Source organism: Lontra canadensis, unplaced genomic scaffold, assembly GCF_010015895.1.
Source record: "Lontra canadensis isolate GAN:19392208 unplaced genomic scaffold, GSC_riverotter_1.0 scaffold57, whole genome shotgun sequence".
NCBI classification, from domain to species: Eukaryota; Metazoa; Chordata; class Mammalia; order Carnivora; family Mustelidae; genus Lontra; species Lontra canadensis.
This window is the reverse complement of record NW_022631051.1, coordinates 11,092,128-11,108,976: the sequence shown is the minus strand read 5'-3', so window position 1 is coordinate 11,108,976 and position 16,849 is coordinate 11,092,128. Positions and strand designations below refer to the sequence as shown.

At 59.5% G+C, this 16,849-nt stretch overlaps 1 protein-coding gene across 1 annotated transcript; it reads left to right on the top strand.

Moving 5' to 3' along the window:
* Positions 1 to 239: 239 nt before the first annotated feature.
* Positions 240 to 15,966, top strand: LZTR1 (leucine zipper like transcription regulator 1). Its single transcript, XM_032875952.1, has 21 exons — positions 240 to 516; positions 975 to 1,037; positions 3,945 to 4,001; positions 5,636 to 5,715; positions 6,212 to 6,320; positions 6,811 to 6,894; positions 8,593 to 8,650; positions 9,192 to 9,331; positions 10,177 to 10,378; positions 10,880 to 11,035; positions 11,179 to 11,289; positions 11,405 to 11,497; positions 11,682 to 11,777; positions 11,857 to 12,022; positions 12,238 to 12,407; positions 12,596 to 12,752; positions 13,538 to 13,664; positions 13,761 to 13,910; positions 14,522 to 14,627; positions 14,720 to 14,800; positions 15,055 to 15,966. Exons 1-21 carry the CDS (start codon positions 317 to 319, stop codon positions 15,169 to 15,171), a joined length of 2,523 nt encoding a protein of 840 aa, XP_032731843.1. The 5' UTR covers positions 240 to 316; the 3' UTR covers positions 15,172 to 15,966.
* The last annotated feature ends 883 nt before the right edge of the window (positions 15,967 to 16,849 follow it).

Here is a 16,849-nt window from a genome sequence, read left to right as displayed (position 1 = left end):
CGTGGGCCTGCCCGGTGACGGGGATGTCCAGTGCGGACGGGGCTGGAGCCTGGATGCCGTCTTCAGTGGAAGAGGAAATCTGGCGCGCGTACTTTGTGGGGAACGCTTCCCAGAGGGTTACTCATTCCCCCCTTCCCAGAGGTTCCGCGGGCCCGCGGAGCCACGAGGGGCGCTAAGCTTGCCGGGAAGTGCGGCGCAGGCCAGAAGTGCGGCGCGTTCTGCACAGGGCTCGCCGGGAAATGTAGTCCTTAGGGGCGGCCTGGGGCGGCGGCCGCAAGTCCCGCGGACCCGGTGGCAGATCGGGCGTGGACCCGGGATGGCTGGGCCGGGGGGCTCGGGAGGCCCGATTGGGGCCGGGGCCCTGGCAGGCAGCGCAAGGTCCAAGGTAGCCCCGAGTGTGGACTTTGACCACAGCTGCTCGGACAGTGTTGAGTACCTGACACTCAACTTCGGGCCCTTCGAGACAGTGCATCGTTGGCGGCGACTCCCGCCCTGCGACGAGTTCGTGGGGGCCCGGTACGGCGGCTTGGGGATGGCGGGGGTGTGTGAGAAGGTCCCTGGGCGGGGTCCAGGGACCGAGGCCGGGGCGTGGTGTCCAGGAGTGGGATCTGGTAATGGGGGGTGGGGAGGAAGTGGTGATGTCCAGGATGATGTCGAGGCCGTATCAGGGTGTTCTGAGGGAGTCTCGGAGCGGGGTGGCCTGGGACAGGGTACTAGAGGATGTTTGTGGGTCTGGAGCTGGGTTCCCAGGTGCTCTGCAGTGGGGTGAGGAGTCCAGAGAGTCCCAGGGCAATGTCAGTGTCCCCATATACCGGGTCCTGGGGTACTTGTGGAATTTGGGGATCTCTAGCGATCTTGGGCAGTTGGGAGGTGTTACCTGATTTCTGCAGCAGCCTGGGTGCTTAGTTTCATTTGTTGGCTGCCCCGGGGACGGTCCCAGCCTCACTGCCAGCCACCCCTTTTTTCTTTTCCAGGCGCAGCAAGCACACAGTGGTGGCCTATAAAGACGCCATCTATGTATTTGGTGGAGACAATGGGTGAGTGAGCGTGAGCTTCAGAGTGTTTGGACCAGGGAGGGAGAAACGTGGTGGTTCTAACTGAGTTAGCTAAGTCCTCAGCCTTTGTTTCTCCACATGAGAGACCCTACCCTCAAGGCCCTCTGCACAGCATTCAGTGGGTAGCACATGCTTAGGACACACAAATGTGCCTCCTGTTTTGAGCGAGTGGACAGGGCCTTGAAAGAAAGACATCCGCTCTGGCTGCCACCCTCCCCAGACACTTTTCATTCAGTTCTCTGGGCGTTATCAACATGCCCCACATGGCAGCGTTTAGAGGACAGTTTTATTTATTTTCCCTATTTCGCACTTTTTGTAAAGGTTTTCCCACGTTGCTAGAAATTCCTGGGAAACAGCTTTCCTGACAATGACTTGGTGTTCTGTTGGTTGGGACACCTCCATGCCAGGAACTGTTCCCAGTTAGGTTGTGGCTGGTTTCCTTGGGTGAGAGGTAATGGCAGAGGCAAACCTTTGGTCTGTGCAGCTGGTTCCCCCAGGTGGCATTCCCCTAAGACCCATTCCCAGAGGGAAAGAACTGTTTTACCTCTTATCATGGGCTGGGCCCTGTTAAGTACTGGGTGTGGGCATAGCCTACGTGCTTGGAGAGGAGAAGGGGGCCTGGTCTGGGCTGGGAAGCTTTCCTGGAGAGGTTGATGACCTGAAAGATAAGTCAGAGTGAATCGGGTAAAAGAGGACGAGTGTTCTAAGCAGAGGGATCAGCATGGGCAATGGCCCGGGGTTGGGGAATGCAGAATGGCACCAGGCCTGGAGTCTGGGCAGGGCTTCCCTCCCCGCCATTCATTCTTTGATGTGGTCAGGAAAGGCGGGGGATGCCCACCAGGGCTCTGGGAGGCTCGGGAGCCTGCTAGATGTGGGGTTGAGGCTTGAACTTTGGTCTCCTTGATAGACCCGGCTCAGTTTAAGTCAGAGCTTTGTGACTTTGGGCCGGGGTAGGTAGCTTAACAGCATTAACTGCACTGTGGTCTTCTCTGTATAAGGGGCGGCCATACACCCTGCTTTTGCAGCGTGCTCCTGGGGTTCAGTGAGCACCAAGCTGGGAAGGGCTCGGGATGGAGGTTGTTCTGCGGGTATGGTGTTTGCACATGACCTGTTCTACTCATGAGTCCATCCCTTCCCTTCAACTATAGGACTTCGTCTGAAGCCCAGAAGGGCTGGCCTCTGATTGGTTCTGCAGCCTTGGTTTTTTAGGACTCCCTGGGGGGGGGTGACTTGGCGCTGGTGGGGTTCACAGGACCCCATGAGGACCCGCAGACCAGGCAGAATGGCCCTGGCTTCCAGCCTGTCTCCCCCACAGCCTCTTCCTCATGAGCAGTCAGAGGGATCTGCAAATGCAAGTCTCATTGTGTTCCTCCTCAGCCCATAGTCCCGGGATGGCTCCCCTTCCTCTGACTAAGAGCCTGAGCTATCCTGGCTGTCAACAAGGCCCTATATACTTGTGCCTGCCCTGCTCCTCTGCCCTTGTTTTGCACGGTGCTGGGCCACACCACTGCCTCGCTGTGTTCTGAGTGAACCAAGCATCTCCTGCTTGGACCCTTGTACTGGTGGCTCTCTCCTTCCCGCCCTTCCCACCTCTCTTCAGAGTATGCTGTGAGTGAGGCCTTCCCCACCGCCTGGGCCAGCTGTTGGCCCTCCCTCCCCTTCTGCACCTCTTGCTGGCTCCATGGTAAGAGCACAGATCGCACGGGATCGTCTCAGTGTTATTTCAGAGCACACAACTCTGTCCTCCACCAGGGCGGGACCTGTACCCAGTACACGGACAATTCAGTAAATGTGTGTCCCATGAAGGAATGAAAGAGGAAGAGGCATCTGCTCAGAGATGGTCACTGCAGGCTTAATGACAACCCCCAGACTGGAAAAGGTGGGGGGTTTCAGCCCAGGGCAGTAGCGGGGAGCATCCCTAGGAGTGTTCTGTAGCAGGTAGCGTTGTCATGGCAACTGTGTAGCAATGAGCAGAAAGTCTCGCTACAATGTGGCACCAAGAAACAGGGTACAGATTTGTCTCACTCTGCGTGCAACTTTGCAAAGATGGACTGGGTGCAAAGATGGACTGGGTACAAAAAAGAAGGCTTCCTAGTGTCCGATAGGGGGAGGGGGGAGAAAGGGAAGGGGAGGAGGGGCAGATGGGAGAAGGGAGAAATTACAGTCACATCTCTGCTTCCCAGCTCCTGGCTTCCTGACTGCATGGCCTTAGACAGACCCTTTATCTCCCAGGCCACTTCCTCTTCTGTAAATGCAGGTGGGGAGCACAGCCCCCTGCTACAGACTGAGGGAGGGGTGCAGGGGGGATCCTGTACAGGCCTGGCCTGCAAGGGGTGCCAGGCCCCTGTCGATTGACTCCCTTTTTCTTTCTTACTGACAGGAGTGCGGTGGTAACATTGCAGGTCCTGGTACATGGCCAGTGCATTTGTTTCCTTTTTTATTGTATCTTGAATGTAGTTACATTGGCTTTGCAATAAAGAGGAGGAAGGAAGATTAGAGAGGAGCAAAAGGGCCTCCCAGGATATGTGGGAAGCTCTGCCTGTGACACAACCTCAGAGAAGGGGGCGCTGAGACTTGGGAGTGAGAGTAGGGGGTCCTGGAGCCCGCCGTGAGGTGTGAGCCCTCAAGCAGTCAGGATCATGCTTTGGACCCGACCCCAGGCAGGTGGGTCCCATGTGTGTCACCGCCCTGGTACCTGCACCAGTGGGGGCGCGCCCTTTGTGGTCACTCCCTGGTCCCTCAGGCATCAGCTGGTTGCCTGACCGTGGCTGAGTCCCCACGATGGCCCCACCCCCACCACCCGGGCTGCAGTGTCCATCTCCTGGGTCCTGGAGAGCAGACTGGGACCAGCCCAGGACTGACCCCAGCCTGTGCCTGGCTGTCTTTCAGGAAGACCATGCTCAACGACCTCCTGCGGTTCGATGTGAAGGACTGCTCCTGGTGCAGGTGGGTGGCCTTGGAGCCCCAGCCCCCCTTTCCCCAGAACTCCGTAGCCCTGTGCTGGCCCCAACAACTAGCGGACTCATGCTGGGGAAAGCTAGAGACAAGCTTCGGGGAGGAGATAACAGTGGCCTTTAGTGTTCCCCTCTGTCTCCTGGGTTCCTTTCCCAGTCTGCAACTCAGATTGATTGTTCTGAATCGCAATCACGGGGGTCTGTTGGATTGGTTCCTGGTCCTCGCATTGTGCCTCCAGAGAGCCCTGCAGTCACCGGGCCTTCTCCTGGGCGGGGAGCTGCTGTGGGATTTGACACTGGGAGTGGGGGGAGGAGGCATCGGCTGTTGGGTCCTTCCAGGACCGACCCTGTGCTGCAGTGGGGTGCTGCCCAGGGGCTGGCAGTCGGCAAGGGGCCTTCGTGGGGCCCCTCCTCTGCCCGGAGACCCTACATGGGTAGTGGGCCGAATGCAAGCCCTGGCCGCCTCCGCCAGACGGCCCTCCCAGCTGTGTGGGCTTGGGCAAGGCACTGCCTTCTCTGAGCACAGCAGATCTGTACCCGTCTGTTCCAGTCTCCAGCCCTGCCCAGGGGGCAGCTCTCAGCTGAGTGGGAGAAAGGGATCCCAGGATTTGGAGGTACGGGGCTGGCCAGGCACTCCTGCTCCTGAGCTCCACTATTGGCCTGTGCGGGAGGAGCACAGAACCTCCGAGTCACCTGGGTGCCCCACTGTGGGCAGCTCCGTGTACCTCCGCCAGTCCCTCTGTGGCAGGGCCTCACCGCCCCCTTTGGATGGAGGTGGATATCCAGGCCCAGGGTGGCATCACTGAGTGCTGGGATTGCCGTAGAAGTTTATGTCTTGTTCCTCTCGCCCTGGCTTTCATAACATAGCCAATAGTTACAGATTAATTTTAAGAATCACTCTTAAGACTACAATCCTTCACTAATAATTGCTTAAGGATAACACTCTGAAAAGGAGCAGTTACCCCAGGAAAGAGGTAGAAATGGGGTCTTAGTTCAATAAGGAATGTGTGTGGTCAGCGGCTGCTAGAGTGGGGACACAGCGCCACCAACGGTGCCTAGATGCAGCTGTGGGCCGAGTTGCTCTCTGCTGTTGAGTCCAAAAAGCAGATGTTACAAAATACCCACCCCGTGACTCCATTGACAAAACCCCTCAGAGGCCTTAACAAGCATAGAAAAGGTGTGTGTGTGTGTGTGTGTGTGTGTGTGTGTGTGTGTTGGGGGGTGGGAGGTGACTTAAAGCTACAGATGGAGCTTTCTGGCAAGTCTTTAGCTGGTTCTGTGTTTCCTTCTTTATCAGCCATTTTTGTTCCAAGTTTCTATAATGAGGGGCATCTGGGTGGCTCAGTTGGTGAACATCCGACTCTTGGTCTCAGCTCCTGTCTTGATCTCAGGGTCGGGAGTTCAAGCCCCGTGTTGGACTCCATGCTGGTCCCTGTGGAGCCTGCTGAAAAAAATAAAATTATATAAAGATTCTATAATGAGATAGGTATTGCCTATAAAATGCAAAAAATGAAAGGAATCCCGGGGTTGGCAGGGGGTGCCTCGTGCGGCTTGGACTGCACAGCTGACCCCTGCTGACTGACCACCCCCCTCACCACCCTGCAACTTATCCCCCCCCAACACCAGGGCCTTCACCACCGGCACCCCACCGGCCCCCCGCTACCACCACTCAGCTGTTGTCTACGGAAGCAGCATGTTCGTCTTCGGTGAGCTGCCTCTTACCTCCGGACCCCGTGCCCTCTTTGGGGCTCACAGCTCCCTTGTCCTGCCACCTGGCCCAGGGCTCGCTTGCGGTGCCCGGCCAGTCTCTCTCTGTCCATATGCTGTCTTTTTCTGCTGGAGTCCTCTGGGTTCCTGCACTGGCCTAGGGGCCTCGCAAGGGCCCCTGTGGCCCTGTGGGTCCCTTTCCCTCACTGTGCCGCTCTCGTGGGGTTGGAATGGTCTGCCTCTGTGACCGGGCGGGAGGGTGGTGGCTCTCTTCCCTCCTCTGTCACTCCATCAGGGGCAGAGGACAGGGTTCTGCTCATTTCTGGATCCCCAGAGCCCAGCGCGGGGTCAGGCAAGCAGTAGGTTCTCCCCAAGGTTGACAGAGGAAGTCCCACGACACGTCTAGAGAGGCCAGCTTTTGCCCCTGCCTCCTGGGGTTTGAAGCCTCTGAGAGGCTGTCTTTGGGTATGACCGTTTCCCCCTCTCTCTCTCCAGGGGGCTACACTGGGGACATTTACTCCAATTCTAACTTGAAGAATAAAAATGACCTTTTTGAATATAAGTTTGCAACTGGCCAGTGGACGGAGTGGAAGATTGAAGGACGGTGAGAGACTTCACTGAAACCGTCAGGGGGTGAGGGGTGTCCTAAAGGCTCCTGCACTGGGTCCCCTGTAGCCTTACAGAAGAAGAGCCCGAGGCCCAGAGAGGCCTGAGTTATGCTCACTCCCAGCTGTGCCTGTCTGAGGCCTCCTCCCTGCCCTTAGATTCTCTCCTTTCAAAGTGCAGAGGGGGCCCCAGTGGACTGCTGATGGGCACTTCTCTGGTCCTGCTTGGTGAGGAACACCCCTCCCCCCGGCTTTGATATTTTGGTGTTGGCCCGGGGGGGGGTGCCTTACCCCGTGAACATCTGAATTCCTCATCCCCCTGCCCCTGCCTCATGAGCTCAGCCTCATGACCCCTGGCTGGCATCCCCAGAGCCCTGGCATCAGCAAATGTAGGTGTGGCAGCTCTGGGGGCCCGGCTGGCCTCATGGGGCTATGAGGCTCGGGTCTGTGCTGGGTGGCCTCGCTCCTCACCCCAGCCTTGCACTACAGGTTGCCAGTCGCCAGGTCTGCCCATGGTGCCACGGTGTACAGTGACAAGCTGTGGATCTTTGCTGGCTACGACGGCAATGCCAGGTAGGGGGTGCCCAGCCCCAGTTCCCCACCTCTGAGCAACCCCGCCGGTGTCCTGAGCCCCGGAGTGGGCCTTCCTGGCGGGGTCAGGCTCGGGCTGGCAGGGAGTCTCAGGAGGGTCGTGTGCACAGGAGTGAGGGGAAGAAGATGATGGGTGGGATGGGGGTAGAGGGCGACTGAGGGGCACTCCCGCCCAATCCCACCGAGGACGCCTCCTGGGGGCATCCAAGGGGACAGCAGGCCAGGCCCACACTTGCACAGCTGTTGCAGGCGTCCTGGTTTCTCCTGGCTGCACTGGGTGTTGGGTGGGTGTTGGGTTGGCTGGGTATTGTCAGAGCTGTGGGGTGGATGGTGGCCCCCTGAATTGCTGGGTGAAAATCCTCAGGCCCGGGCGCCTGGGTGGCTCAGTGGGTTAAGCCTCTGCCTTTGGCTCAGGTCATGATCTCAGGGTCCTGGGATGGAGTCGTGCATCGGGCTCTCTGCTCCGCGGGGAGCCTGCTTCCTCCTCTCTCTCTCTCTCTGCCTGCCTCTCTGCCTACTTGTGATCTCTCTGTCAAATAAATAAATAAAAATCTGTTTAAAAAAAAAAAAAAAAAGAAAAGAAATCCTCAGACCCGAAGTGAAGAGGGACCCTGAGGGGCCTATGTGAGCACGTGGTGGCAGAAGCAGGCCTCAGACCCAGCCCCTCCCCTGTGGACGACAACACAGGGTTCCTGCCTGTGTACCGGGCATTTTCCCCCTCACTTTAGACAATTGGCTTTACTGTATTTTTGATTATAAAAGTAGCATGTGCTCATTCCCCAAGATCTCAGCATCATAGAAACTCCAAGGGGTAGGGCGCCTGGCAGGCTCAGTTGAAAGAGCTTGATCTTGGGGTTGTGAGTTTTGAGCCCCATGGTGGGTGTAGCAGTTACTAAAAAAAATTAATTAAAAAAGAAGAAGGACCAACTCCAAGCGGTGACAATGTTAATGGTAGTTTCTTCTCTCTCTCTCTCTTTTTTGAACAGATTTTACTTATTTGGGGCTTTTATTTATTTGGGGCTCTGAGCCTGGGTGGCTTAGAGGGTTGAGCATCTGCCTTCGGCTCAGGTCATGATCCCAGGGTCCTGCATCGGGCTCTCTGCTCAGCCAGGAGCCTGCTGCTCCCCCTGCTCATACTCAGTCTCTCTCTGATAAATAAATAAATGGAATCTTTAAAATAAAAAAAAATATTTTATTTGACAGAGACACAGTGAGAGAGGGAACATAAGCAGTGGGAGTGGGAGAGGGAGAAGCAGGCTTCCCACCAAGCAGGGAGCCCGATCCAGCGCTCTACCCCAGGACCCTGAGACCGTGACCCGAGCCTAAGGCAGATGCTTAACAACTGAGCCACCCAGGCGCCCCTTAGTGGTAGCTTCTGCGAGTGTTGCCTCTTTGAACTCCTCTTTTAGCCCCTAGGAGTCAGCGCAATGAGATCGACATTGCCACAGTGGCTAGACATTGTGCATGAGGCCACGTGTTCCTGTCTGGCAGGGTGCATAGAGAAGGGATTTAGCCAGTCCCCCTGCCCTGAAGCTCCCACCTCAGGGGCTGCTCCCTAGGCCCCTGATCCGAGCCCTGTGTGATGTGTCCTTCCCCGGAGCCATCCCTCCTGGCTGGGCCCAGGCCCACCCTGCCGCCAGCCCCAGCTTCGGAGATCCTGACTCCCCTGTCCTAATGCAGGTTGAATGACATGTGGACCATTGGCCTCCAGGACCGAGAGCTCACATGCTGGGAGGAGGTGAGGAGTTTGGGAGGCCAGAGTGGGGCAGGGGAGGCAGGGAGGTAAGGGTTTTGGGGGGCCAGGGGAGGGGCTGCTTTGTTCCTCTTGCCAAAGCCCAGCCTTGTCCTCAGCCGCCTCCTTGCCGACTTCCTGCCCGATCTCCGCTGCCCTTACCTAGTGACTAAAGGCTCTGGGTTTTACATGGAGTCACGTCCGGTGACTGGCGGCTTGGGTAGAACCCACCCTTACTTGAACACAGCGAGTTCAGCCCGCTGGCGGGTGTCCTGTTCGTTGCTCTTTCTGGGCGATCTGTCAGACTGCTCCATTGTCTCTCCCCTGGGTTATCTTTCACTTGTAGTGATGATTTTTAGCCTCAATTGTTAGAAACTGGGCCCATTTTAGGTGGACGAGGTGGGGCTCTACTCCATTCTACAGAAATTAGTCTAGGAATCCTGGCTGATGGAAGAAGTTTCAAGAATGAAAGTCGTCCCAATTCAGCGGTGTCACCTACACACCCGGTCCCATGAGGGCCCTGGCTGAGCTGCTTTCCCCACCCCAGGTGGCTCAGAGCGGCGAGATCCCGCCGTCCTGCTGCAACTTCCCAGTGGCCGTGTGCCGGGACAAGATGTTCGTGTTCTCAGGGCAGAGTGGAGCCAAGATAACCAACAACCTCTTTCAGTTCGAATTCAAAGACAAGACGTGAGCGCCCTGGTGCTGGGCCTGGTGGTGGGCACCCCTGACGGCTGCCTGGCCGGCATCATGCCTGCACCCTTTGCTCCCCAAACCTCATCCCCACATAGGTGGAACAAACACACCCGGCCTGCTTGAGGCTGTGCAAGGGGGGCACATCCCGCCGTGTGGGCCTCACACAGGTACCATCTCCCATGGAGACACACTGCTGGTGTGAGGTGCTTAGCACGGAGTCTCCTACAGAGCTCCTCCGCCCCACCCCCACCCCCCAGATGGGCATTGAGGGCCCCTTCCACCCGGAGTTGGGCTTTTCGCAGGCAGATCTCCTGCCTGCTGAATGGCCCCCCTACAGCCCCCGCCCACTGGCAGGGGCAGCAGGTGCGGGGGCGGTAGTGGGGAGCAGCTTGGAGCCAGATGGCGTGGCCCGCCTGGCCAGGATCATTTGGGTTTCAAAGAGAGGATGTGCTGGAAGGTGTTGGGAAGTCCTGGGAGGGTGGTGGATATAGGAGCAACGTCAGAAGGTGGGGTCCTGGGAGTCCTGGGAGCAAGGACTTAACTTGGCTGTGGGGATTCTCACACGTGTCCGAGTTGTGGACACGTCTCTGTTCCCCAGAGAGTGGGATTGCCTCACCGTACAGAGGCCACCCCTCCTGCCTGCTGCTGCTGCCTGCTTTATGGCTGGGGGGTGGACGCCCAAGGGGGCTCAGGCAGAGTGGCTGCTAGAGCGAAAGGGGATGAGGGGCACTGGGCGGATGCGCTTAGGCCCTGCTTTGAGCCGGCTGGGTGCCCCAGGCGGAGGACGTGGGGGGTCAGAGCCTCCACTCCAGCACTGGGTTCCTCTTACGTGCCCCCAGGTGGACGCGCATCCCCACCGAGCATCTGCTTCGTGGCTCCCCACCCCCTCCGCAGCGGCGCTATGGGCACACCATGGTGGCCTTCGACCGCCACCTCTATGTGTTTGGGGGCGCAGCGGACAACACACTGCCTAATGAGCTGCACTGCTACGATGTGGACTTCCAGACTTGGGAGGTCGTTCAGCCCAGCTCTGACAGCGAGGCAAGTGCTGCCCGGAACAGTGGCCATGGTCCCCGAGGCGGGGCTGGGGGGTTGCGGCCCAAGGGGGCGGGGATCCTGACTTAGCTGCCCCTGATGCCCCACAACTTCCCACAGCCTCAGGGGGCTCCCCGGGGGGCTCCAGACAGCTGACCAGAGCAGAGAGCCAGGATGACTGAGACCCGAGGCCCTGGACACCTGTTTTGGGCCGACCTGAGGCCCTGGGCCCCTGTTCTCCATTCTTCCAGCCTGCGGGCTTTCAACATGGCACTTCTGGCCCTGTCTGCACAGTGCTGTGGGTGTCCTGCCAAAACACCCAGCTTGAGTGCTGCTGGTATCCCATCTGAGCTGTGCTGCCAGGGCCCCTCAAGCGCGTGGCTCAGCCACTCCCAGATGTGGCCCCAAGCGCTCTTGCTCTTGAGCAAGGTTGGCAGGAGGTTGGTGTCTGCTGCCTGGCCTGGCCTTGGCAGACTGGTCCCATGCTCATGTGTCCATCCCCTCCAGGTCGGCGGGGCTGAGGTGCCAGAGCGAGCATCGTCTTCTGAGGAGGCTCCTGGCCTGGCCTCTGAGGACCGAAGTGGCTTCAAGAAGTCCCGTGATGTATTTGGCCTGGACTTTGGCACCGCCACAGCCAAGCAGCCTGCCCCGCCAGCATCTGAGGTGAGGGTTGGCGCCCTGACTACTGTCACTGCCACCCCACCGGTGCCAGTCCTGTGGTCAGCCCCTTTCACAGATGGGCAGATTGAGGCTCAGAGAAGTACTGGTCGGGGTTACTTACCGTCTCCCCACCCCTTTCCACCCAGCTGCCAAGCGGAAGGCTCTTCCACGCAGCCGCGGTGATCTCAGACGCCATGTACATCTTTGGGGGCACGGTGGACAACAACATCCGCAGTGGGGAGATGTACCGGTTCCAGGTGGGGCTGGCGGGCTGACAGCAGGGGGGCCGGCCAGGGTGGATGGGCTGGGAATGCATCTCCCTGAGGAGGGTAGGGGCTGGGCCAGTGGCCACACTGGGATCTCCTTTGGCAGTTCTCCTGTTACCCCAAGTGCACACTGCATGAGGACTACGGGCGTCTGTGGGAGAGCCGCCAGTTCTGCGATGTGGAGTTTGTGCTGGGCGAGGTGGGTACTTTCCCTGTGCCCAGCCTGCCTGCCACCCTGTAGGGTGAGGGCTGTGCCCCGAGGCACGACTGGCCTCCCACTCGCTCCTGAAATCCCAGACCCCCCCGACTGGGGCTGGCGGGGCCTCCATCCCTGCCAGGAGGAGGGTCCCATGTTGCCCACCAAGGTGTCATTCTTGCTGTAGAAAGAAGAGTGCGTGCAGGGCCATGTGGCCATCGTCACTGCCCGAAGCCGCTGGCTCCGCAGGAAGATCGTGCAGGCACGGGAACGGCTGGCCCAGGTGAGGTGTGGCCCTGCCCCTCTGGCCAGGGCGCCAGCAGCCCTGGGGCGCCCCTGAGCTCCCCTTCCTCTCCCTGCAGAAACTGGAGGAGGAGGCAGCCCCGGCTCCCAGGGAGGTCCCTGGTGGGGCAGCGGGGGGAGCCCGGCCACCCCTGTTGCACGTGGCCATCCGTGAGGCTGAGGCCCGGCCCTTCGAAGTGCTCATGCAGTTCCTCTACACGGACAAGATCAAGTACCCGCGGAAAGGTGCGGTGGTGAGGGGGTGTGGGGAGCAGGGTGGGCAGGTGGACAGCCTGAGGCTCAGCGGCCATGACCATGTGCGACCACTCGTGTGGTGGAGTTGCTGTCCACTGTCCCGGATGTCCACGGAAGAAGCCCAGGGCCCTGTCCTCCCTTATGTGCTGCCGCGTGCCTCCTCCCTCTCTGTGCGTCCCCGAGGCTCAGGGAGCTCTGGGCTGCAGGCCATGTAGAGGACGTGCTGCTCGTCATGGACGTGTACAAGCTGGCCCTGAGCTTCCAGCTCTGCCGCCTGGAGCAGCTGTGCCGACAGTACATTGAAGCCTCCGTGGACCTGCAGAATGTGCTGGTTGTGTGTGAGAGCGCCGCCAGGCTGCAGCTGGGCCAGTTAAAGGTGCGGCCGGCATGCAGGGCCCACCCCGCCTGCCTACCGCAGCTGGCACTCTGGCAGCCCTCCCTCCCTCCATCCCCCCACCCCATCCCCCGCAAGCCACCCCATCCCCCGCAAGCCATCCCATCCGGGCTGCTGCCCCATGGGCCAAGGCCTGACCCTACCTGCCTGCTCCGGCTTGTGTGTCCCAGGAGCACTGCTTGAACTTCGTGGTGAAGGAGTCCCACTTCAACCAGGTGATCATGATGAAGGAGTTCGAGCGCCTCTCTTCGCCACTGATCGTGGAGATCGTGCGGCGGAAGCAGCAGCCACCTCCCCGCACCCCCTCGGAGCAGCCTGTGGACATCGGTAGGGACCCAGGCCCCGTCCCTGAGAGCAGCAGACAGGGATGGATGGCATTCGTCTTGGGTAGAGATGGGAGCTGTGGAAGGACCTGCCCGGCCTTCAGGGTGGGGTCTGTGTGCAGGGGACCCAGAGTGCTTCTGGGTCTCAGGGGCATGAGCAGACAGTTCGGGCTCCCTGGAAGGAAGATGCCCCAACCCACAAGGCATCCTGAGGACGGGAATTCTCCTGAGCCCGTTTCTGAAGGTGGACACAGGGCCCCTGTCTGGCAAGGGTGGCTGCCCGGACTAACATCAGGTTTGAGGGCTCCCATCCACGGTCACAGGGACTAGTCCCTGAGCTGCTCTTCTAGGTGTGCCCACCCTTTGGGGTCTAGTGAGGGGCAAGCACGGTCCGAACACTTCAGATGTTCTGGTGCTTCCCTCTGGCCACCTAGCCCGGGAAGGGACAGCACAGTCTCATTCATCCCCTGACTCCCCAGGGCCTGTGCTGCCTCTGGCCGTTGGCCCTGAGTGACATGTGTCTGGACACAGTACTTGCCAGGACCAGAGGGAGCTTAATAAGCACAAGGGAAGGGAGGAGGGCTCGCAGGGCTGAGTTGGGGAGATCAGACTCTGGGGGGAAGGCCAGAGTAGGGCTTCTGCCCCCAGGGGTGGTGTTTTCAGGGCAGCAAGATGGGCAAGAAGCAGTGTCCATGGAGCCCTGAGGCCCGAATGGCTCAGGGTCTGCTGGGGGAGCAAGAGGCCTCTGCTCAAGGTCCCCCCACACTACCCCTGGGACTCCCCCCCCAGGCACATCTCTGATCCAGGACATGAAGGCGTACCTGGAGGGAGCAGGTGCGGAGTTCTGTGACATCACTCTGCTACTGGACGGGCACCCGAGACCGGCCCACAAGGCCATCCTGGCCGCCCGCTCCAGGTGGGTGGAGGGGGTGGTGTGTGGTGGTGGAGCCGGGCAGGCCCGCACCCTGCCTGCATTTGCTGTGAGCCAGGAACCCCCCGCCCCTGTGTGCAGCTACTTTGAGGCCATGTTCCGGTCCTTCATGCCAGAGGACGGCCAGGTGAACATCTCCATTGGGGAGATGGTGCCCAGCAGGCAGGCCTTCGAGTCCATGCTGCGCTACATCTACTACGGGGAGGTCAACATGCCGCCCGAGGACTCTCTGCATCCTCCCCGCCAGGGGGCGCGCCCAGGGCCCACCTCAGGCGGCTTTGGAGACTGGCAGACTGGTCCTGGCTGCCCGCTCCGAGGATTCCCTGGTGCTCGCCTGGGGTTCCCTGAAGGGGTTGGTCAGCAGGCACCGAGGGTCTGCAGCCAGGAGGGGTGGGTGGATTCTTGACCCTCATCACTGGCCAGAGGAAGGGGTCGGTCAAGGTCCCATGTGACAGGTGAGTAGATCACCACAGTGGGATTCCTGGTCACGTCACTTCTTAGGGGTCTGAACTGGGTGCGAGATGCCTTCCAGGGCTCTGAGGCCATGGTCAGTCCTGCAAATGGGAATGTGGGTGTTTTCTTGGGAGAGGCTTTCTGGGATTTCTTCGGGTCTGGACGAAGCCCTGAGTACCTCAGAGTCTGTGTAGAGAGCAAGTTGGATGGGAGCCCTGGGCCAGCGCCTGGTGTCAGGGTGGGTTTCCTTGTTCTGAGCAGGCAGGAGGCAGCTCAGGTTTCCTCTGTCTCTGCTGGGCCTGGGGCCCCAGCTGCACCCTCCCGGGGGAGATGGGCAGGTCGCGGGAGGACAAGCTCCTTGGGCCAGCAGCTCCTTAACTAGCCCCCAGCTACCTGTTTGCGGCCCCCTACTATTACGGCTTCTACAACAACCGGCTGCAGGCGTACTGCAAGCAGAACCTGGAGATGAATGTGACTGTACAGAATGTACTGCAGGTAGCTCACGGGTGCCCACGGGCCTCCTTGAAGCCCCGAGGGGGCGGGTGGCTGAGAGAGGGAGCAGCCCCTCAAGGAACCTGCTGTTCCAGATCCTGGAGGCAGCCGACAAGACGCAGGCGCTGGACATGAAGCGGCACTGCCTGCACATCATCGTGCACCAGTTCACCAAGGTCAGGGTCCTCTCTGCCCCGCACTGGCCGCCCGGCCCTTGGCATTGGCGTTGGCTGGGCGCGGGGTGGGGCGCATGGAAGCAGCTTCTCTCCTGCGGCGGTAGGCCCGGGGGCAGTGGGGGGGGCACTCGATCAGCCCGTATCCTGGCTCACCAGAGCTCGGGTATGTGTGTGTGGGTGGACTCTGAAGGGCACCCTGGCCCTCACGGGAGTCCGGTTCCATCCAGTGTGGGTCTTCCAATTGCCTCCCGCAGGTCTCCAAGCTGCCCACGCTGCGCTCGCTGAGCCAGCAGCTGCTCCTTGACATCATAGACTCCCTGGCCTCCCACATCTCTGACAAGCAGTGTGCGGAGCTGGGCGCTGACATATGAGAGCCCACGTGGTGCCGGCCCACTCAGGAATCACTGTGCTTGCTCCTGCCCTGCCCACTGCAGACTACTGGACCTGCCAGCCAAGGGGCCGGCTTCCCCGAGCCTTCAAAGGGAAAGGGAACACGGGGTCTCTGCCCTGTTTCACTGCTGAGGACACAGGTCCCACAGGGAGTGGATGGTGAAACAGACGCCCTCCCTCCAACCCCGGCCAGAACCCTCTCCACAGATGGAGGTATGGGTGGAAAGCCAGGGCCCAGCAATGGGAGAAACCATCATGGAGCTGGTGTGGGGCCGCCCATCCAGCAGGGACTGCATGGCTTGTGGATTTGGCCGCTGGGTCATAATGCCAAGGCCCCTCTGACGTGGGAGCTACACAGTACTCCCTCACCTTCACGGAAGCGGCTGTTAAGGCCCCCTACTGCCACCCAGAGTTTGTGAATGGGCACATGGAATTGGACTCCAGATGAATTTTGGGGTGTGAAGGGCCCCAAGTCAGCACCTAGCCTGAAGGGCCACTCTGGCCAGGGCCTGGCTTCCAGAGGAGTTGCAGGATCCCACCCTACTGTGTGCACATCAGGGGCCCCCAGCTGCGCCAGGGAGAAGTCAGCGGAGGTGCCCCCCCCCCCCCGTCCCCATGTATCCCTAATTATTTATTGTCATAGACATGCCATTAAGACCACAGTAGTGCTAATCTACTAGACACACCTCATGGGCATAGGCCCTCCCTGAGCGGGGGACAGATCATGTGTCCCAAGTGCTTGGGACACGCCAGGACTCAGGGTTGGAAACTCCCCACCCCATTTGAGATGTCCCAGTTGTGGGGGTGGGGGAGGGCTGTGCTTCAAGGGGAACCCTGGATTCCCAAGGCTGTCTTGCTCCCACACTGCATTAGAGGATCCTGCCTAGGCTGGAAAGCTAAGGACTGGCCACCACATCCTGCTCATCTGTCAACAGAAGGCCCTGGGACTCCACACTAACACAGAAAGCACTATTCTGCCTCCTTTCTGGCAGCAAGAACCCCAGGGACCCTCTTGCCCTAGCTATCAGGAAGCTACTTTGGGGGAAACAATCCTTCACACCTTCCTTCCCATTGTGCCCCCATGCAAACATGGCACCTGCCATGCCTCGGCCCTTAATGAAGAGCCCCAGGTGCCTTATACAGACAGATGGGGAGCCCCAGTGACAGGTAGGCACCCTCAGGCATGGGGAGTCCATAAGGCCGCCAGCAAACCAGGAAATGGGCCAGCGCAAGACAAGCCTCTCTGAGCCTGGAAACTCCAGGGAATGATGGACAGAACCTGCTCTATGGTGGACCCTTATAACCAACTGCTTGACCTTCTCTTCTAAACCCATGAATAAATGAACTTACACACCACGGACCCTAGAAAGCCAATTTCAGAACATTGCGTGGCACTTTCCAGGACTAGGGAGATTTCAGCTATGCTCTTGGGCTATCGTGGCCGAAACCCAGCAGGGAGATTACGTGTGCGGTTAAAACCAGCCGGCACCCTGAGCCATTTGCCCATCACAGATGCGGGGATGCCTACATTCCAGTTAACTTGAACAACATTGGGGACTCAGGTTGAGGCCAGGATTGCTATCTGCAAGGGTACCTCTAAGATTCCCCACCTCTTCCCAAACCTCTGGGCCCAGAAGTGTCATTGCTGGGCCCTTACTA

Coding starts and splice junctions, on each gene's coding strand:
- LZTR1 (XM_032875952.1), top strand. CDS start 317: ATGGCTGGGCCGGGGGGCTCGGGAGGCCCGATTGGGGCCGGGGCCCTG. Junction 11,498..11,681: donor TGGAGTTTGTGCTGGGCGAG/GTGGGTACTTTC, acceptor TTCTTGCTGTAG/AAAGAAGAGTGCGTGCAGGG. Junction 12,023..12,237: donor GATCAAGTACCCGCGGAAAG/GTGCGGTGGTGA, acceptor TCTGGGCTGCAG/GCCATGTAGAGGACGTGCTG.